Here is a 24,963-nt window from a genome sequence, read left to right as displayed (position 1 = left end):
AGAAATAACTGTAGGATGGGGGGCATTTTTTATTTTACCCAACCATACATAATCTTTACATAAAATTTTAATTAAATATTTCCTATAATTTTTCAGGCTATCTCTCTAAAATAATTACCTCCCATCCAATTTTGTAAAAAGTGTCTCCTTTGCCCCCCATACAATTGATTCTGGAACAGCCCTGTACAGTTACATACAATAAGTAAAATAAAATAGCAGTCTGTTATAGATATAATAAAAACTGTTTATTAAAATTGAGCACAATTGACAATATCACTGATAAAAACAATTAATCCTTCATTTTAAGTCTATAATCTTAGTGGTCCAGACAGTCTATTCTTGTCGTCAAACAACACAGATCTCTTTCTGATTCTTCTGTGACCTGACCCAATCTGAAAAATATATATTCAACCATTTAGGCCATCATAAATGTGTTTGTTTTCCCCAAAGTATTCTGTAGGGGTTAGGTAGATATGACATGATAAAACTTCATCTTAATGTAAAAGATAATCATCTATAAATTTACCAAAAGTAAATAATTAGTTGACAGTGAATAATTAGTTGACAGTGGATAATTAGTTGACAGTGAATAATTTGTTGACAGTGGATAATTAGTTGACAGTGAATAATTAGTTGACAGTGGATAATTTGTTGACAGTGGATAATTTGTTGACAGTGGATAATTTGTTGACAGTGGATAATTTGTTGACAGTGGATAATTGAAGAATGTCCAAATTTAACTACAAGGAATAAACTACAAAAACAGTATTAAATAACTAAGGCTCAAGTTTATATTTTGAAATGGTAAAAGATCCAGAAGTACAAAATGGGGGGTTCATGGAAATAATGCTTTCATTTGTGCTATCAGGGGCAAGCACATGAATAAACAGTACATATTCATGTAGTATAATGGATAAGGAATCAAATGATCAATGATTTATCTACTTGAAAATGGATCTTTTATTTTTTTGAGATAGAAACTTGCTTCCTGAACTTGGTTGTCATTTTCCATGTTTTTATATATGGACTGCGCAGTGACATCCCACGTTCCAAAACAAGTCCTAAAAAATGTTACTATCTTGGAATATTTTTAGAGGTAAGTAGTTGCAAGCAAAGCTCACAAAATAATATCCCCAGCCCCTTGCAAAGTCCATGATTTGCCAAGGGAAACCAAAAATCAAACTAGGAGTTGTAAAATTGCTTTATATGGTAAAGATTTTGAATAAGTTTCATTATATAATAATTAGGGCTTTAGGAGGAGCAGATACATAAATTAAGAGAATAGAGTGAGTGGTGTACTGAAATTTGGAGGTCTCTTAACTATTGATCCCAATGGGTTTTAGCGCTCTGAGTTGGAGTATTGTTTACAGGATATCGCAGGTACATAAATTTACTATAGTGTGCAGATATGGCCATGGTATTCTAGATAGTACGCACATGATTTTCGGAAGGAAGCCTCGAAAATAAATTCTGATCAAAATAAAGATGCACAAAAGCATTATACAGAGTTCCAGCTTGAATCTCAGGGCAGAAGGGTGCTAGTTATCTAAAAGGGCACTTTAGCACAATAACCCAGATTGTAAGGGCACTGTTGGACAGTGTAAATTATATTGAATATTGCTAGGCTCAACTGGAGGAAATTAGTTATATTTCAAGCATATTTAGAAATTATTGTGTTCTTGATGTTGGTTCCAGTAAGAACTTTTTTTTCAAATTATCATACCATGAAGCAAATCATATTATTTTAATTTTAATCTAAACAAACTTGTACATATTTGGTAAGGAAAATAATCATCAGAAATTTAAATGTTTTATTGCTGATACCAGTCTATAATATTGATAACTAAGTATGCCTTTAAAATTATTTAAAATTTTATTTTCTTTAATGCCTACTTAATAAAGTTTTTCAGGTGTACATGCTGTACATAAACATTACAAATGGATAACATGTGGACATTCTGTATTAAATATCTAGTACTTGTTCAATTATCTTTAATCACCTAATTAGCAGTAAACAATGATTAACAAAGGCGATAAAACAGCCAAAGGCAAGGTATTTAACTTTATGCCATTGTCAGTTAATTAGTGTGTTACACAATCCGGTAACAATTTTACTGGAAACGCTGATAGGGCATGAATAGGATTCAGATTCAATAGTTTATTAAAGTCTCACCACATACATACAAGTATAAACACATTATAATATCAAGTACACAATATAAAAATTTAGAATGCATGTGCCATTCTTAAAAGAACTATGAGAGACTGTTATATACAATTATAAAACAACAGAATTAAAACATAATTTTGTTATTTACACAAAACATAAAAGTGCAATATCACCATGCACATTCAAGGATAAAACCTGTTACATGTACATAAAAAAAAAAATAACAATAATTTTTTAACAGTATAAGATACTATTTCGTCGTAATAAAATATTATGGCAGGTTTTGGCAACAGAACTACAAACATTTTCATTTTTGAACAAAAATATAAATTTTTCATCATCTGACAAAGTTAAAAACATATTATTATGTTGAATTATATCAATAAATAAAGACTGCCTTAAATCTTCATATAATGGACATGTTAACAGTACATGTTTTTCATCTTCTATATCATCACAATTGAAACATAATCTTTTATCTAAATCTAATCTTTCGTAACGACCAGTTTCAATTTTTAAAGGTGCTACTCCACATCTAAATTTCGCATATGCACTGCGATATCGAATAGGTATATTTTGCAACAAATATTGTTCAGTAGAGTATGAAAATTTAAACAATTTATAAGTTCTCAACTTATTTCCTTGACCATAAGAATCAAGCCTTGTACTCCATTCAGTTTTATAATTATCAAAAATATTAACTTCTAACTGATAAATTATATTTTTATCCAGTATATAATCATCTACATTACAAAATCTGTCCATATTGTAAAGTTTCAACATATCTATACCTTTATAACTCCAATTTTTAATTTTTTAACTGCTTTTTCTAATTGACCATATAAATACTTTATAATTTATCCTGTCTTTATCCATTTTTGTACATCTTGCCCAGTGTCTTAAAATGTTAGACCACTGTTTAACATATGGAGGCTTCCAACCCATGTCACCTGAAACAGCATCATTGGGGGTATACTTTCCAACTCCCATATAAAATCTCATGGCTCGGTTCTGAACTGCTGAAATGCAGGAGAACTCACTTGTACCCCAAATAGCTGAGCCGTAATTGATGACTGACCAAACTAAAGTGTCAAACAATTTGGTAAAAATATTGTGTTGAAAGCCACCATGTGCTTTACATTTTACTATAAGAAGGCCTAATGCCCGACTTGCTGACTTTGCAACTGCCTTTGCCATAACTTTATAATCTAAAAATTCATTTAATACTAATCCTAAATATTGATAGCTAGAAACATAATCAATGACTTCACCATTTATATTAAAAACAAAATCTGATCTTATCACAGAGGGGTTTCTAAAATGCATGATTTTTGATTTATATAAATTAACTTTTAAACAATTATCATTACACCATACACCTAATACATTAATCAATTTCTGCATATCTTCTGTATTTTCAGACAATAAAACAAGATCATCTGCATATAATAAAATAGCAACCTTTTCACCGTCAATGTCTATACCAATATTTAATGCTTTTATATCATCAATTAAGTTATTAATGAAAATATTAAACATGACTGTGGATGAAACACATCCTTGTTTCAAACCAGTATTTACACTGAACCAATCAGTAGTATTACCGTTCACACGAACACAGCATTCTATATTTGAATAAATGGCTTGCAAAGCACACATAAACTTTGTACTTATACCTAAATCTGTTAATTTGTTAAACAATAGTGACCTGTCAATTGTATCATATGCCTTCTTAAAATCTACAAAAGAGACAAAAGTTGACAATTTACATTTTTTCCTAGTTTCAATTATTGACGTTAAAGTGGAGACATGGTCAATAGTACTCCTGCCTTTGATAAAACCATTTTGTTCATCATTAATTATCTCCCTTTCATCTAACCATTCTGTTAATCTATTATTTAAAACACTACAATAAAGTTTGTATGCACATGGTGCTAAAGTAATACCTCTGTATGACAATGAATCTCTAGGATCAGAAGTTGAACATTTTGGTATTGGATTAATTATACCTTTATTCCAAGTATTTGGAATTTTACTAGATTTAAAACATAAATTAAATAATTTTGTTAAAGTACAAATAACTAAGAAATTTTTACACAATTCAGATTGAATTAAATCTACACCTGGACTTTTATTATTCTTTGAACTCATGACAATATTATGAACTTCATCAAAAGTTATTTCATTATCTAATAAATCAGAAACAATAATATTTTCTAAATTTAAATCTTCTTTTACAAGTTTAGGATCTGAGTTGTTACTCTGATTTAACAAATTATAAAAACAATCTTTCCATTTATGCAATACTGAGTCCAAATTGTTTGTTACAGAGCCGTCTGACAGCACAACTTCATTCGGAATAGCCGATTGCCTTTCATTTCCTATACCAATGTTACCAATTTTCCGCCAAAATTGTTTGGTGTCATTATTGTTCATATATAACAAGTCTTCTTGACATTGGTGCCAATAACAGCGTTTAGATTGTTGAACAAGTTTATCAAAGTCCTTTCTCTTGTTCAAATACAGAGTTCTTAATGCAGATTTATTGCTATTGTTCGTACAACGCAGATACTGGTTCTCAGCCGAACATGTCTCATTCCACTTTGAAGTCAAGTCATTGGACCACCACGGTTTCTTGAAACGTCTTTTTTTTATTGTTACAACTATTCAAAAGTTTTGTTTTTGTATTTAGTTTGGAATTCATCTCATTATGCATTATATTAACAAATTCACAATATATATTATCTACATCATCTTGATCACCATTACTTTTTTCTATATCTCTAATACATGAATTTATACTATTAATCACATTTTCATCTTCAAACCAACTATTCGGAATATTTTTTACATCATATATAACACGTTTCTGAACATTTTGATTTTTTACATTGATATTTTCCTTTTCAATATTACCACACATATAACTTTCCATTTCCCAGCATAATATCGAATGATCAGGAATAAATCTGGGTTCAACTGACCCTATAGAACTAATTAACCAAAGTCCATGCCTTGGTAACAGTAAACCCGTAAATTAATTTTGACCAAAAAAAACCAACTAAATAGGTGCCCATTGGCAGTATAAGGTAAAGATCTTGAGAAAATTTCTATAAATCATGATAAGACATTAAAAGTAAAAGAAGTGGATACAAATGTGTACAAAAGTATGCAGATATGATGGTCTATGTCATCCATCCTCTCCAAAATAAATCTAAGTGCGTGTGAGCACTGAAGGGTAAAGATTGCTTTCATTTTGTGAATTTAAAATAAAACATTGAATTGTATTTAGCTATTAGGCAAATTATAAATTTGAGGTAGAGTTACCTTAAACAAGTTTTCTTACAAATATGATAATTCAAATACAAATAATATTCTAACTTAAACATCTTAGTATTTAAACATATCATCAATAAATTGCATGACATTGACTGTTCAGAACTTAAGAATGAACACTTCACTGCACTATTTTATTTGAACTATTAAAGGTAGTCATAAACCTTGGAAGTTATATCAAGTAAGTACCATAAGGGTTTTGATTGAAATGCAATCATTACCCCTAAAAATCCTTTAGATGAAAAATTTTTAAAAATGGGATAGAAGGTCAAAGACAGATGGACGCCGCCATCACTATTTACCCCCACTTCAAAAAGCAGGGGGTATATAAGCTTGGTATCTAGTGAACTGTAACAAGCAACTGATTATGTTAAATTAACACAATCTCAGAAACTGAATCAGAAATAAAACTATACCACACTTACATTAAAAGGGCTATTTGGTTCTGGAGAACTGAAATTAAAACTGTCATTTTCCTTATCAACATCTGGACTGTTGATTATTTGATTGGCAAATTTCTTTTTCAAAGCTTGAGCTATCACTGATGCAGGATCATTATTAGATTCTCGTCTTCTTGGTTTTAATGGTGTTCCTCCAGGAGACCTGTAAACAGAAAACAAATTTGGAGCTGTCACTGATGTACAGGGTATTGTAAGACTTCTTTCTCAGTTTAGATTTATAAGAGAGATGTGATCAGGAAACAAGGAAAGGTAAAATTTACAGGAAAAAATTTTGAAGATGGTATAATTGTTACAAAAACATCAGCAAAGCCCCAACAGTAAACATTAAAAATGAGGTCAAAGACTATGATAGCCAGATTTTTATGGTTTTTGATTTGAAAGGCCATACAAATGATAATAACATTAGTATAGTATTTGAAGCAAAATATAAACCAAAATATATTTTAAAAGTGAAAAGCAGCCAAATTTTGATTTGCAGGGCTACATGGCTTTGTCCAAATGTGTTTAAAAAGTAAAGTGAAAATCTCCAATGTATAAACATACATTTTAAAAGGTTTGAAGGCTCTGAGTTGATCTGTTTTGTTTACAAAATACTGAGGAAAACTGACTGAGTTTCACCATCTAGAAAAAAAGTGAGGTGCACAACATTGCTCGATGTACCTAGATTCTAGAAAGTTTGAAGGCTTTGGGTTTAAACCTGTAGGAACATTTGATTACATGAAACCTGTATCCACTTTTCTTAATCCATCTGCCTGAAATTTGGCTTGACAATGAATAATTTGTTTCCTCTTGCAATTTTATTCAACAATGTAATATTGCTTCCTTGATATGATTGCTCAATTTTTCAACATAAAAAAGATGCCAATAAAAGTTAGAATTTGTCCTGTTGATTGAATGCTGTCCTGAAAACCTGAAAATATTTTTTTTACTCATTTGACTAAGTAAAATTGCTATTTAGAGTTTTTTGCCCATTTTTCAACTAAAAAAGATGCCACAACAAGAATGTGTCCATAGTACACAGATGCCCCACTCGCACTATCATTTTCTATGTTCAGTAGACCGTGAAATTGGGGTCAAAACTAAAATTAGAAAGATCATATCATAGGGAACATGTGTACAAAGTTTAAAGTTGACTGGACTTCAACTTCATCAAAAACTACCTTGACCAAAAACTTTAACCTGAAGCGGGACAGACGGACGGACAGACAGATGAACAGATGGACAAACGAAATAACGCATAGACCAGAAAACATAATGCCCCTACTACTACTATCGTAGGTGGGGCATAAAAATTAGAATTTGTCCTGTTGATGGCAAGAAGCTGTAGGTAAGTATATGAAACTAAATGATTTCCACATAAACCTACTTTTTTTTAACATTTTTTATAAATGCCAACTCATTGTTATAAATTGATTAAATTCATTGTGCACACTAATTACCTTTGAATACTTTTCAGTTTCACACTTCCAAGACCTTTCAGGACATCTGTCAATGTTGCCTGTTTTGGGGGATTTTCAGGAGTACTATTTCTGTTGTCTTGTATTGTCTGTAGCACTATTGTCTAAAAGTAAAAAAAAAAACTAAAGCAATGGACAAAGTTGTTTAAAAAAATAATTGAACACCTTTTTTTCAGTCTTTTACTTACTGTTTTTTTAGGGAGAATGTGCACTGCTTTATAGAATGTAATTTCTAAAAATACATTCATGCTATTCCATTGAATTGGATGTGAGGAGGTACAAGGGACTTCTAAAAATCACTTAAAACCATCAATATTTCTTTGAATAGTTTTGCATACACTAAATAAACTTAAAACCATGAATGACAGACTGCACAACATTTTTTCTTGATATTATATTATTATCAGTGCAGCACAGTATCATCTTACCTGTTTTTCTGTTGCAGTCTGGGTAACAATTGGTGTTGACTGCTTTGTTGCTGGGAGTGGTGGTGGTGGGGGAGGGGCAATTGGACAAGGTGGTGGCACTGGTACATTATCCTCTATTGGTAACCTTTCTTCTTGGAAAGACTGTGGAGGTACCGGTACTGTAAATAATATAACACAAAATGTTTTATTTCAAATTTATACATCAAAGTTATTCTCTTTCTTATAATAAATAACTTTATTTAAAAAATTAGAAGGATTTTTGAATATTGTTTTTATCAGTAAATTAAATCCAAACTAAATATTATTGTTATACACAGTACAATAACGGTTCTATAATCTGTTGATACCTATATTTTGGCATTGCATAAAGTCATGTTTTTCTCGAACTGTTAATGATGTCTTTACACTAAATCCATTGATGTTGGATGTGTACTGATTGATATTTTAGTCTTAAATATATGATTTTTTATAAGTCGTTTTTGTCTTTGAACTAGCTTTCAGCAACTGCGAGAAATCTCAGATCTGTATTTTGTGTCTAGTGTGCTTTTGTGAACAGTTAGGGTTTTCATGTGCTTTGTATCAATCTGATGAGTTAAGCCCTTTTCAACAGATTTTTATTGTATGTTCTTATGTTGTACTTTTACCCCACTGTCCCAGTTAAGGGGGAGGATTTGGTTATGTGCCTGCCCAAGTCAGGAGCCTGTTATTCAGTGGTTGTCGTTTTTTGCCATATATCATATTTGTTTTGTAAATAAATCAGGTTGTTTGAATTGTTTCACATTTGTCATTTATAGATATAAGAAGATGTGGTAGGAGTGCCAATGAGACAACTCTCCATCCAAGTCAAAATTTATAAAAGTAAACCATTATAGGTCACAGTACGGTCTTCAACACGGAGCCTTGGCTCACACCGAGTTATTTATGCGGTATGTACTTTTGCCTGTTTGTTGAAGAATGTATGATGACATATAGTTATTAACTTCTATGTCATTTGGTATCTGATTGAGAGTTGTCTCATTGGCAGTCATACCACATCTTCTTATAATATTTATGCATAAGCTTTGGCTTAAAGAAACATCATTTAAGTGAAACCATAATGAAGAAATGCCAGGTTTATTTTTGAAAAATAAACCACTTTCAGATGATGAAAATGGATTCTTGTTTCCAAATATATATGTCAAACTTATAGAAAAATCTACTGCTCTAACTCAAAATATAGACAAATTTATCTTGAATACAGTTTGACAGCTTCATTATTCTTATTTTTTACCTTTTCCAACTGGACAAAATCTCTACATTATAATTTACAATCTAACTTTTTACAGTTTACATTTGCCACTCTCTATTTGATGCAATAAACATGAATAAATTGAAAAAAAAGTATAAAAAAAGGAACAAGAGTGCACACACTGAAATCTCTCGCCTGCTTTACTGACCATTGATTCTATGTTGAAAGTCTTAAAAGATAAAGGTTTTACTAAAAGCATCACAGAAACTCAGGTCAGATAAACCCTGTCAGACAGACATATACACCTTATATTTTTTTTATACACAAAATATAGTTGACCTATTGCTTATAGTACTTGAAAAACAGACCAAATACAAAACATAACATTGACCAATGAACCATGAAAATGAGGTCAAGGTCAGATGATACCTGCCAGACAGACAGGTACACCTTACAATCATTCCATACACCAAATACAGTTGACCTATTGCTTATAGAACTTGAAAAACAGACCAAATACAAAAACTTAACATTGACCAATGAACCATGAAAATGAGGTCAAGGTCAGATGATACCTGCCAGAGAGACAGGTACACTTTACAATCATTCCATACACCAAATATAGTTGACCTATTGCTTATAATCCTTGAAAAACAGACCAAATACAAAAACTTAACATTGACCAATGAACCATGAAAATGAGGTCAAGGTCAGATGATACATACCAGACAGACAGGTACACTTTACAATCATTCCATACACCAAATACAGTTGACCTATTGCTTATAGTACTTAAAAAAACAGACCAAATACAAAATTCTAAGATTGACTAATGAACCATAAAAATGAGGTCAAGGTCAGATGATACCTGCCAAACAGACAGTTACACTTTACAATCATTCCATACACCAAATACAGTTGACCTATTGCTTATAGTACTTAAAAAACAGACCAAATACAAAATCTTAAGATTGACTAATGAACCATGAAAATGAGGTCAAGGTTAGTTGAAACCTGCCAGATTGACATGTACCCCTTACAATCATTACATACACCAAATATAGTTGACCTATTCCTTATAGTTCTTGAAAAACAGACCAAACACAAAAACTTAACATTGACCAATGAACCATGAAAATGAGGTCAAGGTAACATAAGGTTTCTGCATACAAGATATGAAGCATCCAGGTCTTCTACCTTCTGAAATATAAAGCTTTATAGAAATAGTTTACGCCACTGCCGCCGGATAGTAATACCTATGTCTTGCATACTGCAACTTTCGTCCCAGGCGAGACAATAAATATACTATCCATCACAAGGATTATTTTCATTGATATCAAAATTCAAAGGGCAATTATTTTCATCACGGATCAGAACTTACTAACATACTTTTCTTTTACCATAGTAAGAAATACCAAAAGTGAACATAATTAAAATAATGTTATAGGAATCTGATTAAAAGTCAGTCAAAATCCTACAAATCATTGGAAGAATAGTACTGATAAACAGTTTAATCGTGAGATAACAAAAAATGTATCCTCTACTGAGAAAAGCTGTATTCAGAAAATATTTACTATGAGATTTATTGATCTGTTCTTGAGCTTCCACCAGCATGGCTATCTGTAGTCGTAAGTTATTTAGCTCTTCTTCCATCACTGATAACTTCTGTGTCTGCTCAGGATCTTGTCGTGTAGACACTGAGGATATCATAGTAGAACTCATAGGAGATAAGCTGGGTCGAGATATACATAAATCAGCATCTAACTCATCAAGAGCAGCATCATTTTCAAAGTGTTTCCTTTTCTGTGCTCTGAGAATAAAAGGAATATATTAATACAAGGAAAGTTCAACAATTTAAATCTTAACTCAACCAGCCATTTACCATGTTTACTGATAGGTTCAGACTGGATCTGTGGATCACTCAAAATCAACGTATATATTTTGTTGTTTGTATATCACTGGAAATAAAGTTTCATGTACCCAAAACCATGTCTAAAAGAAATATCTTAAATAAATGGAGAGTGTGTCTATTGCCCCCGCTTGTAAAAATTCATGAGTCAACTTCCACATACAGATGCAGGATTCACGTAGTTAAGACAGTTTTGTGATTTAAAGCATAAGCTTCATAACATTTGGTTGAGGCAAACTAAAGTTAGAGAACGGAAATGACAGATTTAGCAATTTTTATGTTTAAAAACATGCATTACCCATGAACAGTAAAAGTGACGCAACCCAATTTCGAACTTGATATGTGTTTTGTGGTAATTTGCATTGTGTATACGTTATATAATATTTGGTTGAGGCAAACTAAAGTTAGTGAACGGAAACAACAGATTTAGCAATTTTTATGTTTATAAAGGGGTATAACTCATGAACAGTAAAAGTGACACCACCCAATTTTGAAGTTGATCTGTGTTTTGTGGTAATATGCATTGTGTATAAGTTTTATAATATTTGGTTGAGGCAAACTTAAGTTAGAGAACGGAAACCAATTTTGGGGACGTTCGGGATGGACAGACAGGAAAGACGGACATTGGTAACACTTAATGCCCCCTTCGCTATGGTGGGGTCATACAAATACAACTATTTTAATAGCCTGTCTTAACAAAAACTTGACACAATATTTAATAGAAGCCAGCTTAGAGGTGTGGGAGATTTTCTTTTTGAAAAAGACCCTTAAACAACTTTCACTGTTGAGCATGGTTGCATTGCTATTCCTTTCAATTTGGGAGATTCACAGAATGCACCCCTCTTGCCTTGATGCAAGCATCCACATCATACCATCACATCTTGTTCCAAAGTATTTTTTTTTATGCTGCCTCATGAGTATTTACTGTATGTCCTTTCGTTCATTCCACATTGAAACATTTATAACAATGTGGAAAATTTCAAAACTTTGATCTATGGAATCTAAATTTTCATGTAATTAACTGTAAGCCAATGATATGAGAATTTCAAAATGTAAATTCAGTATTTTTACAAAGTATAAGTAAACTCAAAGCCGACACATATGCCTCCCATATTTTTTCTACCAAGACAATATCAGCTGTTGATTCCAACTCTGTTTAAACAACATCTAAAAAATAATGCACATCAATAGCTGATGCTCATCATTTGTGTCTACTTATGTCAAAAGTATCTTCTTCCAACTGTATCGTATTCTAAGTTGTTAACCGTTTATCCTTGACTGACAGTGTACCTACCTAATCCTGACACAGTTGTCACCTAACTTGACTTACAGTGTACCTACCTAATCCTGACACAGTTGTCACCTAACTTGACTTACAGTGTACCGGGTACCTACCTAATCCTGACACAGTTGTCACCTAACTTGACTTACAGTGTACCTACCTAATCCTGACACAGTTGTCACCTAACTTGACTTACAGTGTACCTACCTAATCCTGACACAGTTGTCACCTAACTTGACTTACAGTGTACCTACCTAATCCTGACACAGTTGTCACCTAACTTGACTTACAGTGTACCTACCTAATCCTGACACAGTTGTCACCTAACTTGACTTACAGTGTACCTACCTAATCCTGACACAGTTGTCACCTAACTTGACTTACAGTGTACCTACCTAATCCTGACACAGTTGTCACCTAACTTGACTTACAGTGTACCTACCTAATCCTGACACAGTTGTCACCTAACTTGACTTATAGTGTACCTACCTAATCCTGACACAGTTGTCACCTAACTCTTCCTCCACCCAGACAACATCATCATCTGTAGATGTTCCAAGACTTGTCGTTGATATAACAGAATCGTCACTATCACTGTCATACATGTATTTAGGATACCGAGACTGTAACAAGTGATTCTGAAATGAAAGTTTTATGGTCAGGACTTGAACAAAAAATATTGTACTTCCAGTTGAGAAACAAGAAAGGTCATGATGGTTTGTTAATTTACCTTTTTGTCTGAACTGAATCATCATATTTGTGTAGATGTGTGGAATTAAGATAAAAGGAATCAATTTGATCTTAATCTATCTGATTTTGCATCTTTTTTCATCTTATAAATCAAATATAATAAACAGAAATGGATTATTACATTGGGATTTTTATTGTATTATAACTGAAAGTTTTGACATATTTTGCAATTTTGGGTCATCTCTCCATCACTGTAACCATGTCAAATCTCAATAATTTTAAACTGACCAATCTTTTAACAATAGAAACATGGAATTTGATTTTAATTGGATTAATAGCAATTTTAAATAAATATAGATGTTTCATCAGGAATTCATCATTTAGATTTGCACACAACATTCAGGTTTAAAGTAGCTTATTTCCCAATAAAAAGTGACTGCACAGACTCACTGTCAATGACTGTGACAATGCTCCAATACTGCATAGGAATATTAAAGTGCCAATCTGCCTAAGAATCTGGCAGTGGTGAAAACATGACAAACAAAAACCCACTCAACTTTACATTAATTTAGGTTCAGAATGTATAATGGTGCATGAATATAACATTCGTTTCCTTTCCCTGTTCCGGTAATTCAAGATATAATTTGGTTGAAATGCACTAGAAATTAACAATTAAGGGAGATAACTCTGTAATTTGCTATCATTCTAGCCAAAATTTATCTAGATATTTCTCAGACACACAGAAACGAAAGACCTACCATTTCTAACTCAAACTCAAGATGAGGGTAACTTCAAAATAGGGCAGTTATGTCGGTGGGTTTTTTTCGCCCATGTTTTAAATTTTTTCTAAATTGCCTGATTCTTACAAAGACTGGCACTTAAAAAAACAAAACAAACAAAAAGCTTGATTTAATTCTACTTAGTTGTTGTAAAAGCACTTCTGCCCTTGAAGGGCCTTTCATACAAAAATGTGCTTCAGTCAACACTTTTACGTACAAATTAACTACAAAAATTAAACATAAAGATATAGGGCATATGCATATTAGACATCTTGAGGTTTATTCTTTATTTAGTAGTTCCTCTGCCATTTGGCAAGTACTTTTATACTGTCAAGACAACACTATTTCTGTTCATCTTCGTATGAAACAATTTTTAAAAGCTATTTTCTAAGTCAGTACTTACCTGTATTCTTACTCTTTTAACAGGTTTCATTGATATATATGACCCTATGATTCTCATCAAACTTTTGTGTCGTACATCTGATTGTATTTTATTTACTCTGTTGATTGTACGCTGACGAAAGGAAACAACATGATTCCAATTATAGGTGATAGCATGACGAGTTTGATAAAACCTCACTCTTCTCCTAGCATTCAATTCTTCTAATAAAGCTCTCTGTAACATAAAACATGTTCAAAAAGTTGGAATATTTTATTCAACTTACAGTTTTGGTATGATTTTACATGGGCCCATATTAAAAAATAAAAGGAGTAAAATAGGAAAACTAAGTATTACCTTGACATTCGTTTACATGCTTATCATGGCAATTGAATTGACTCTTCTGTAAAGATTAAACACTTATTTATGTTTTCACACAAACGTACTTTATTTTCTGTCAATTTATGTTGTATCTTTGAATGTTGTAAAGCCTTGTATAAAAAAAAACACTCAAGAGTTGCTAGAAAATATTTGCGATTAAAATATTCAAATATGCATCTGACAAAAAGAAAAAAAAAACAGAGAGAAAGGGGAAAATGATGGGATATCTTATTTTGAAGAGATATAATTTCATATACTGAATCAACCCTTTTACCATTTCAAAGCCCTTCTTTCTTTCACATAATTAAAAAGTTGGACTTGAATACATTTACAGTGTTTTTGCAAGTTTATATAGAAATCCAATCAAAATTAGTTTTGAATATTTCTACATTTTGATACAACCCATCTATTTTTTAGTCTGCATAGGGTTTGGGTGTCGGCATAACTGTCCGTATAGACAACTTTCGGAAATGTTTTGCTGAGTTGACTAAAAAAGGAGTCTCCCAACATACTTCATGATCATTTGCTTGTTATGTTGTTATATGAAATTTATTGACCACAACACCACTGTATCATCAGTGTATAGATCTATTTACAGTCAATCATCCCATGTCAACAAACCCATATATTGTATAATTAATACATATATTACCATCCCATGTCAACAAACCCATATATTGTATAATTAATACATATATTACCATCCCATGTCAACAAACCCATATATTGTGTAATTAATACATATATTACCATCCCATGTCAACAAACCCATATATTGTGTAATTAATACATATATTACCATCCCATGTCAACAAACCCATATATTGTATAATTAATACATATATTACCATCCCATGTCAACAAACCCATATATTGTATAATTAATACATATATTACCATCTCATGTCAACAAACCCATATATTGTGTAATTAATACATATATTACCATCCCATGTCAACAAACCCATATATTGTGTAATTAATACATATATTACCATCTCATGTCAACAAACCCATATATTGTGTAATTAATACATATATTACCATCTCATGTCAACAAACCCATATATTGTGTAATTAATACATATATTACCATCTCATGTCAACAAACCCATATATTGTGTAATTAATACATATATTACCATCTCATGTCAACAAACCCATATATTGTGTAATTATTACATATATTACAAATACATTGTTTATCACAATACACCTCATCAATATTTTGTCCAATCCAGGAAAATCAGTTACTTAGACAACTTCCTGTTGAGGTCAAGTGGAGCAAAACAAAGGTCATCAGCAATGAGTTGAGGGGGGAAGTGGACATTTAAAAATTTTGATAGTTTTAGAATCAATTTTTAAAAGACAAATTAAAGTCATTGAAAATGCTTTATTTGATGTGTTTATGATGGTTTAAACATGTCTCTATGAAAAGTTTTATGCACAATACATTGTTTGAACAAGGCCCAGATAGCTTCAACTGGTTTGAAAAGTAGTGTAATTTTAGAATTTATCCGGTAAGGAATAAATTATAAATAGCGATAAGGTGTATATACACCTGTGCATCAATTATCCAATGAAATACATGTAATGAATTAATTACCACATCTTCTGGATCAATTCCAATGTAATCTAAAATCAGTCTCACAACTACCACTAAATCATCAATGATATCCATACTTTACACTGTAAAAATTATCACACTAGTCTTAAATCTGCATGCCTTGAAATACTGAAAATAGAACAAAAGACAAAATGTCAATTTCATAACAGAAGTTACGACATAAAGTGCTTGTATCATTGGTTTTACTGCATGAACAACATGGAAATTTGTATCTGTCTTTTTTTTTTAAATGTTTAAGAATGATTTGCATGATTGGCAGATTGCAAGAGTTTAAAATTGAAATGAAGTTTTTTGGAGTACATGAATGAGAATTTTCCATAGAGTTACAACGTTTCAATTAGTCACCTTTGAATCTTTCTTCTCCTTTCTTGTTGAATATTTTACCAATGTACCCATTTTGATTCACTTCATATTGATATTTGTTCTTTATAAAAAAAATTCAAATATTATAAAGATGTATTTTTTTCACATTTTCAGTTTTTTATGAGGAATTTCTTGGATTTGTCTTTATAGTTTTTTTGTCTCCTTATTTCATTGTTTTTATCATTTCTTCACCCCTCTCCTCTCTCATGTCTCCCTTTACCATGTCATGTTTTTTTCACATACCAACACAATGCTGGCCAGTATTTTCAGTTGTCCAAAAGGTCAGTTCATTAAACATAGCTGGTATGTTAGCTAAATAAAAGGATTTATCTAATGAACGATATAACTGGACTTTTTTGTATTTATTTTACAATCATTGCCTACCCTTCTAGAGCAGTAATAAGTTCTCCCCAAATTTTTATTGAAGTCCCTGTCATCCTTTTTGGGATTCTATGTACAGTGAATTTTCTGATTTAGCTGCCTTCTGCCCCAGCTAAGAGGGGACCAAAACAGAAAATTGCTCTGGACACAGAATCTTTAATCTTCAATCTCTGTCGTGATGACAGAGGAAAATAAAGGGATTGAAGAATGTTGTTCAACCTAAGTTTCTGTGAAGTGGTTCATGGATGGTTTTTGTCTGTTCATCTTTTCTTTTTTTTCATAGTGTAGTCTGTTTTCACTAAATTTATAGTCTTATCTATGATTGTTCTCTTGGTACAAAAAAAAATATCTTCAAACGTCTGCTTTTGTCTTGTCTTTTCGAAAATCCTGCCTTTTAAAGGCACACCGCTGGTTTCTAAGTAAAGGGTGTATTCAACACCTGGTAAAAGTTTAATATACTTTAAAATCTAAACGAGATAATTTAGTTTTTTATAGAGTTATGCCTTTGACTGAGTGTTTGCAAGAATTCCTTTCATTTTATCCCAGAGCAAAACAGTTTTCTACTCATGTATTCTATGAGATGAAGAAAGTATTTAATCCACATTTGCATTGACAGTTGCAGAGCTGTGCACTAGTGGCTGCATGTAAAACTGGTTCAGAATAAATTTCTAATTTTTCTACTATAATTCTAAATTTTACGCAGAGCCTACAATTATCAATTATTTGTGAGAGTTCAAGCAAGTGATGGTTATTTGCCGAGGCAAGACCAGTATCTGAGTGAATGAAATGAACTATTGTTCCCAAGTCCTCTTTGCATAAGAGACGGATAGACGACTTTCAAACGTCTGGTCAGAATTGGGACATTAAATCTGATGCCTGTGTCAAGAGTGCTACACTCTCAGCCAGTTAAGAACCCTTGCAACAACTCTTTGAGAGGTACATAGGTGGCCTGTTGCAAGGCCAAATTTCTGCTCCTATCCAATTTACCATTATTTTCCAGTGGCAGTCCAAAAGTCTACCCTTCATCCCGGTACTCACTTTTTACAGGACCTACCTTTTGTATTTATTGTTAGTTATTTCTTATCTCGAAACATGCATGAATATTTGCCACTGGATGTAAAGCAACCAACAATCAATCAATCAATCAAATTTGTGCATTTTTCCATACATTTGTATTTGGTTGCCAGCTGTCAGATTGCATACAGTATATCTTATCGCTATTTGCGACTATGCAAATAGATCTGTGTATTACTCTCCTAGCTTATAATAATCAAAAGGATATTTCTGCCATAAAAGATCTGTGTATTACTCGCTTGACTTATAAAATAAAAATTGTATCATACAGGATAATGACCACCCAGTCAGTCAGGGGTACTACTTGTACAAGTAATCTTTATTTACTTGAAGAAGTAAATAAAATATACTTATATAAGTTAATTATAATGTTGAATAATCTCCCCTTAATTTTCTCAAAAATTTACTTGTATAAGTAAATTTTTTTTACAATCCCACAAAAATTCTCTAGTTTTGAGATGTAAAAACATGCCTTTAACAATTTTTCTCAGGTTAGCTCATAATTTTTGATTAGAGTTCAATGTTTCACCTCATTAATTCAACAAAGAACCTTATTGTGCAAAGATCTTAAGTATTTGGGCAAGGCCTTCAAAAATTGCCCCTTGGGGGCTTGTAAATGAGCAGTGTTCTGAAGATAACAGACAAATGAGATTTTCATTGTCCATGAAATTACACTTAAATGATTAGTAAAGTCATCTGCAAAGGACAGACAATTAAAAATTCTATTAGAGCAAAGAAGTCCTAAGAATTCAAGAAAAGAAGATAGGATGACTTTTTTACTTGTATAAGTAAAAAAATCTGAATGTCTAAGGGACATAACTAAGCCCAATTTTTTTTTACCTATACAAGTAAATAAAATACACTTGTATAAGTATCCTACAAATTTACTTATATAAGTATATTAATATTTACTTCTTCAAGTAAATAAAAATTACTTGTACAAGTAGTACCCCTGACTGCCAGTACACGAAGTTAGTTTCTTTTGTGGCATCAGACATTTTTTTTATTGACATCAAAATTTTCTGAAAACGTCTATAGATGACTTTCCAAGATTGCGGGACAACTCAGACATTATTATAATTCAACTCAGACTGACTAATAAGTCAACCCCAAGTCTAAAATGACAACTCAGAAAAAGTATTAAAAGAGGATTTGAACTCTATAAATTATTAAATGTTATATTTTACATGACAAGATCATTTGCATGTTGCTGAATTTGCAAAACATATTGTATTATTTTGTTTCATGTGAATTCAAATTTTTACTTATCTTTATCAATTTATTATATAACTTAATCTAAGCAAAAATGTCTAGGTTGAATTTGTTTTATTTATTTGTTGAATTCTATATTAATTATTTCAAAGTAAACTTGGACCGTCTATAATGCCAACTATAACAAAGTATAAACAAAGAGTTAGGGCTATTTATATGATAAAAGGTTACATTACACATAAAAGTATCCTTTGAATCTTGCTGCATTTGAACTGCTGTGCAATAATTGATTTTATGTAGATTTTAATTTGTACTTAATCATGGTGATTCTATATTTAGAATAAAATCTTCATCAATTCATTAAACAAACTTAATTTATCCGTTAATTGAATCCGTTATTCATTATATTTAATTTTGTTTCTAAAATCTCATTTCATTTTACCTAGTCATGACAGTCATAATAATTAAATTAAATTAATTTTGGAAACATTAAGTGGTATGTTATCTGAATTGATTTAACATAATATATATATCTAAATTTATTAAAGAAAAAAATGATCAAATGATTAGAAAAATAATAATAACTCAAGCTAAAATGCATACAAACGTGAAGATCTTTAATATATTATGCATTAGATTGGATAATTTGAAATGAATATGTATAGACAAATTTTTCAAGATCTGACCTAATTATCATGTGCGCTGCCATTAATCTATCACGTGGTGCCGCAGCCATAGCACTAATGATAGATAAGGCTCGTGCTTTAATCACAACAATATCGATCTTCTGTTTACATTCTGTTTTCCACTATTTTCTTTTTCGTTTTGTTATGAAGAGTAAAAATAAATACAAAACAGGTGGTGGGAACTCATGTTCAGTTCATGGTTGTTCCAATAATCGAAAAAAAAAAAACTTTATGGAAGAAATCAATGTGTGAATTACATGGTGAAATGCACGACTATTGTCCCTGTTTAATTCTGGAATGGCGGACAACCAGTTTTCCTGTTGTGACACACAAATGCCTTTCTCTTGGACTTGATGTCCATTAGAGTTCAGATACACTTTTGCATCTATTTCTCCCTGCTGGCCATGTTTAGTGTATTTATTCCCAACAAAATTTGGGTGTAAATGTTCACGTATAAAGTTCGTGCTGTCTTATGTTTCCTTAACTGTCACTTTGTGAGCACTGCTGGCAGTTATTTTTAGTTTTCTACAGTCTTTCCATAATGTGCTTTTGGACTGAAGTGTTGTTGCAGTCTGTAATTTAACTACTTGGGAATCCGTCAGGAACACATATTTAGAAAGAAACTGCACACATTTAGCACATGATGACAAATCATTATGTTCACCATGAACTTGTTCAATACTTTCTTTAGTACGAACTGACGGATTACTTTTAAAACTTTTATTCATGATTGTTCCTTTGATTTCAAATAAAGGTAGCATTGGTGAGGCATTGATGGCTTCTTTAAATTCCTCTTTTGAAACATAAAATGGTGTATCTAGCAGTCCAGGGACACTTGTGTTACCCATCATATTTTCACCAAATTTTGTTTTTTTTCAGCTGAATACTGACAAGTGGGTTCGGTTCAATGTTCCTGGTAGTTCCTCGGTTCCACTTGGCAGTTTCGTCTGTGCAACTCACTCCAGTCATGCTATTTCTCACAGCATACTAGATCTTCCACATTAATGCTCCGACATGACTGCATGAAAGTCCTAAACCAACCATGCACATACACCAGGCTTGTTCCACTGCACCTTCCCTTGTGCACATAACATAGGCATCATTAAGTCTACTCACAGTCTGGGATGATCGTACACTCGCCTTCATAACTATTTTGCTATCTGTTGCATTGAAATACAATATCTTGTCTACATTTCCAATTTGAAAATAATTGTAACTCTGTAAACTCTTAAAGTTTTTCATTTCTTCCCCATCAACTGCCTATGATCTAACCAATTAGTTATAAATGTTACTGTACATTAAATTTGGCCAACTCCTCATATCGTCATTCCAGTCCATTATTTGTTTGAAAATTTCTGGCATTGAACTTTTAACTTCAGTAGACATGATGAACTTCACTTGTTTATATATTTCTCGTTACGATTGAATGCTTTGTTTACGCTTTATCATTACTGTAATGGCGGACGTAATTACAGAGCCAAGCGGCGAAGATTATTACTACGGGTGATAATTGAAAAACGTGTCTATAATTCAGTGTCTTCCCCAGAAAATTTTTCATGCATGGTGGGTCCATGGTGAATTTGCAACGCGGCGTGCGACGCTTCTTTTTCAGAATTAGTTACACTACATAATTTATATGTTTAAAACCATATACCAACATGACCAATCTAATTGTTTTATTATAGGTACAGCAATTCATATAAGTCATGGAACTTTAAAGTATTTATCACAGATGAGAGGAATTAATGAAAGACCTTAAAAAACAATAATAAAAATAATCCAGTCTGCAATAGTTATTTACAAATTAATGTCATGTACACATTATTTTCTTGATATCTTCCTCTGTTTCAACTTTCCAAAGGTCACCACACATTTTTCAAAATCAAAATCTTCCTCCTTTGGTCCTTCAATTGACATATGCATTAAGCAATTCAGCACTTTTTGTCATAGTCTGTTTATCAAAGGTGTTTTAACTCTGTTTAAACATGAAAAACACATTTCACAATCAGCTGTTGAAACTGGCAAGACAAGACCAATTGCTGCATATTTAGACAGACAAAGATACTGTTTTGCGTTGCTTTTGATCTTTTGTGATTCTCGTATTTTCTGTCAGTGATACAGTGGTACTGGTCATTGCTGGTAGGGTTTCTTGTGTCTGTTGGTACATGTTGACTTTCAGTGCATTCTGGTTCAGGTTGAATTTCGACTTCAGGGCTTTCCTCATGGTGATGATTTTCATCTGTCTGACTAATATTTGATGAAGGAGTAGACTTCTCTAACCAACTTGTCAAAAAAGTTGGGCCAGTAAGGCGACGTTTCTTTGATGGTTGCTTGGACATGGTTGTTACACAGTGGGTTGTTAAAATGATGATTGTTCTTCGAATTTTGCTGATAGAATGGCATCAACAGCAAGTTGTTAAACTTTGAATATCATCATTGCTTCACAGAGATTTTACAGGAAACAATAAAAAAAAAGTTTATTTGCGTTAATTACAGAAGTCGTCAATGAAGAATACCTGACATACGGACATACAGATGACATATTTGGCAATTACCTGTTTGGAAGCTAAGCTGACATTTTATTTCATGACAATTAACTATTTTATTAAATACATCCGTGTCCGATTTATTTATAACGCTTCATAATTGTGAAAATCCTATCTTGCCGAAGTGAAAGAAATTTAGCCCCACTTGTGTAAAAAATGGGAAATGAATCTGCTACACTTAAGCTTGTGACCCATTGATATAAAAATAGCACAACACAAGTTTATTAAAAACAATATTTCCGTAAATAACTTCTATCAAATCTTTTAAATATTTCATAAGACATTTCTTTTTCTCGACCCAGTGGGGGTGATGTGTATTCTTTGATATAATCAATCAACCGCAACTATCTAAAAATAACTGATTGTTGTGACCAATCAAAAAATAATTCATCGATGTGAATATTGCTGAGGAAATAACTGGGAAACTTTATTAAAAAAATGTTTTGTCCATTCCCCGGTAAAATTACGTTAGTTTTACTTTATAATACCAGAGTCTATACCAAATTTTAAATTTCTACTTTTTAAAGATCAGTTAAATAAGGATGTCAAACACCCGTTTTAAAGGTGAAATTTATACTGGAAAAGGTTAAACTTTTTATTTAGCACTGAAAGATATGCATTGGAGATTAATCTGACTATTTATTTATCAGCTAACTTGCAACTTCTATTATGTAACCGAAGTCTCGATGTATAACCAACTTATCAAGAAGGTTGTAAAATCCCAGCACACGCGGCGTGATGCATCCAATTATCAGTCGGATGAGTTTAAAACACCTGTGGAGTGTTGTCACTTGTCACTTCACTTTCAAAATATTGATAATAAATATTTTACACATTTATAATTTTCACACTAGCAGGATGCAATGCGGCAATGATGAAAGCATGGCGGTCGAAATTTATGCGTAGCGGTACCGCAATGCTCGAAGAGCCTAGGGAAAACATAATATTTGATAGCAAATTCTTAGATGGTCGGATATGTCTTTTTTTGTAGATGGTCCAAGTTGTCTCAAGGCTGAGTTGTCTTAAGCTTGCACCCCTTTGGATTCTTGCATTTTCCCGTAAATGTCCTATGTCACAATCATGACAATGCTTATGTTATTAAGTCACAGTAAGAACTGATTGTTCAATGACATCTTTTACTCCGATTGACCTGAGGTCAACCTGTGTAACTCATTCATAAAAAACAACTAAAAAATTGGTGTATTATGTCCAATAAGGCAAACAAATAGGGATAAAGTGTATTGGAGAATATACATTGTATGTGTAAAAGATAAATTAGTCCTTGTAAAATGTGTCCGGGCGGATTTATTACTAGTATGAAAAGGCCATGGTTACAGAATTTACTAGTATATTTATACCAGTTAGGAGTTGATACTTGCTGGGGAGACTTGAATGTTTTTTGTTGGATTTCTAGAATATTGCCAAAGCACTGTGTAATTAACCAGTTTTGTAGTAATATGTTGATATTAATGAAATACTTTTGTAGCAGACATACATGGTAATCAACATGAATAGAATAGAATAGAATAGAAAAAAATTATTTTAAGCCGGGTTTACATGAAACATTACATACATAAGCTCTGTAGAGCTTTTTGCCGACATTAATAACAATAACAACACATACAATATTAAGACATATAAAACATACACAACTCATGCACAACAGACATACAATGTAAGACAGCTATATTGCATAAGCAAAAAATATATAAAAGCAAAGCACAAACAAGTAATTTACTAAGCCAGATTATAAGCACATGCAAAGCAGACGAAATAAATAAAGCAAAACTAGTTCTAAAAGCTGCATGGAAAACTCAACATAAAAATCAATACATTAAGATCTGCAGGAGCCACATCTGCATGAGTTGCCATTCCAGTTGTTGATCATACTTTAACTGTGCACGGATCACGTCAGGCAGCTCATTCCAGAGTGTAGCTCCAGCATACCTTAATACACCTTATCGCTATTTGTTCGCCATTACTGGACATCACAAAAGTTCCTGTAAAATTTTGACGTCATAATAGAAAATATCTGACGCCACAATGGAAAAGTGATTGTTGTATGACGTCAAAAGTTCAAGCGGGACAGATTTCCAAATAGTGATAAGGTGTATGAATAAAGACCATAATATCATAATTTTTGGTCAAAAAGGTATCAACTGCTTTTCTGACATAACTTTTCTTTCTTTTTTTTTTTAATTTTGATGGTGATTCATCAATTTATAGATTGAAGGTAAGCTGTATTTAACTAATAATATGACAATGATCTGATATTTCAGAGAGGAACTTGATCATGTTAGCACTGGCAGAGCCAGAGGAACTGTGTAGTGTTACACTAATTTGCTTATGGGAAACTTCATTACATTTCGAAAAAATAATAATTACAAAATAAAACTCATAGATCATGTATGGAAAATGTGATGACTATTACGTACAGTAGATTAAAACCAGCGGAATATCAGTAAAACAGGCTAAATTGATAATATTGTGTCGCCGCCATTCATTCGAACTTCACTTCCTGTCAAACGTTTGTCCAATCGGAATTAATTTTACATTCTTTCGCCAATCAAATTA

General features: G+C 32.0%; 1 protein-coding gene across 1 annotated transcript; it reads right to left on the bottom strand.

Annotated features, from left to right (window-relative positions):
• Positions 1 to 223: 223 nt before the first annotated feature.
• LOC127712326 (mitochondrial fission regulator 2-like) lies at positions 224 to 24,924 on the bottom strand. Its single transcript, XM_052218698.1, has 9 exons — positions 24,825 to 24,924; positions 16,107 to 16,235; positions 14,144 to 14,356; positions 12,761 to 12,909; positions 10,655 to 10,890; positions 7,853 to 8,010; positions 7,407 to 7,528; positions 5,932 to 6,109; positions 224 to 392 (listed from the first exon to the last, which is right to left on the bottom strand). The coding sequence occupies exons 2-9, from the start codon at positions 16,179 to 16,181 to the stop codon at positions 309 to 311; spliced, it is 1,215 nt and encodes a 404-aa protein (XP_052074658.1). The 5' UTR covers positions 16,182 to 16,235; positions 24,825 to 24,924; the 3' UTR covers positions 224 to 308.
• Positions 24,925 to 24,963: the final 39 nt, after the last annotated feature.

Source organism: Mytilus californianus, unplaced genomic scaffold, assembly GCF_021869535.1.
Source record: "Mytilus californianus isolate M0D057914Y unplaced genomic scaffold, xbMytCali1.0.p SCAF_1, whole genome shotgun sequence".
Classification (NCBI taxonomy): Eukaryota; Metazoa; Mollusca; class Bivalvia; order Mytilida; family Mytilidae; genus Mytilus; species Mytilus californianus.
The sequence above is the reverse complement of the archived record's forward strand: the minus strand, read 5'-3'. Positions and strand labels throughout refer to the sequence as shown.

Bases quoted from the DNA above. Each gene is read 5' to 3' on its own strand.
- LOC127712326 (XM_052218698.1), bottom strand. From the start codon at position 16,181: ATGGATATCATTGATGATTTAGTGGTAGTTGTGAGACTGATTTTAGAT. The intron at 10,891-12,760 runs GTAGGTACACTA...TTTTATTCTCAG, and splicing joins GACAACTGTGTCAGGATTAG to AGCACAGAAAAGGAAACACT. The intron at 393-5,931 runs GTAAGTGTGGTA...TATATTTTTCAG, and splicing joins AACCAAATAGCCCTTTTAAT to ATTGGGTCAGGTCACAGAAG.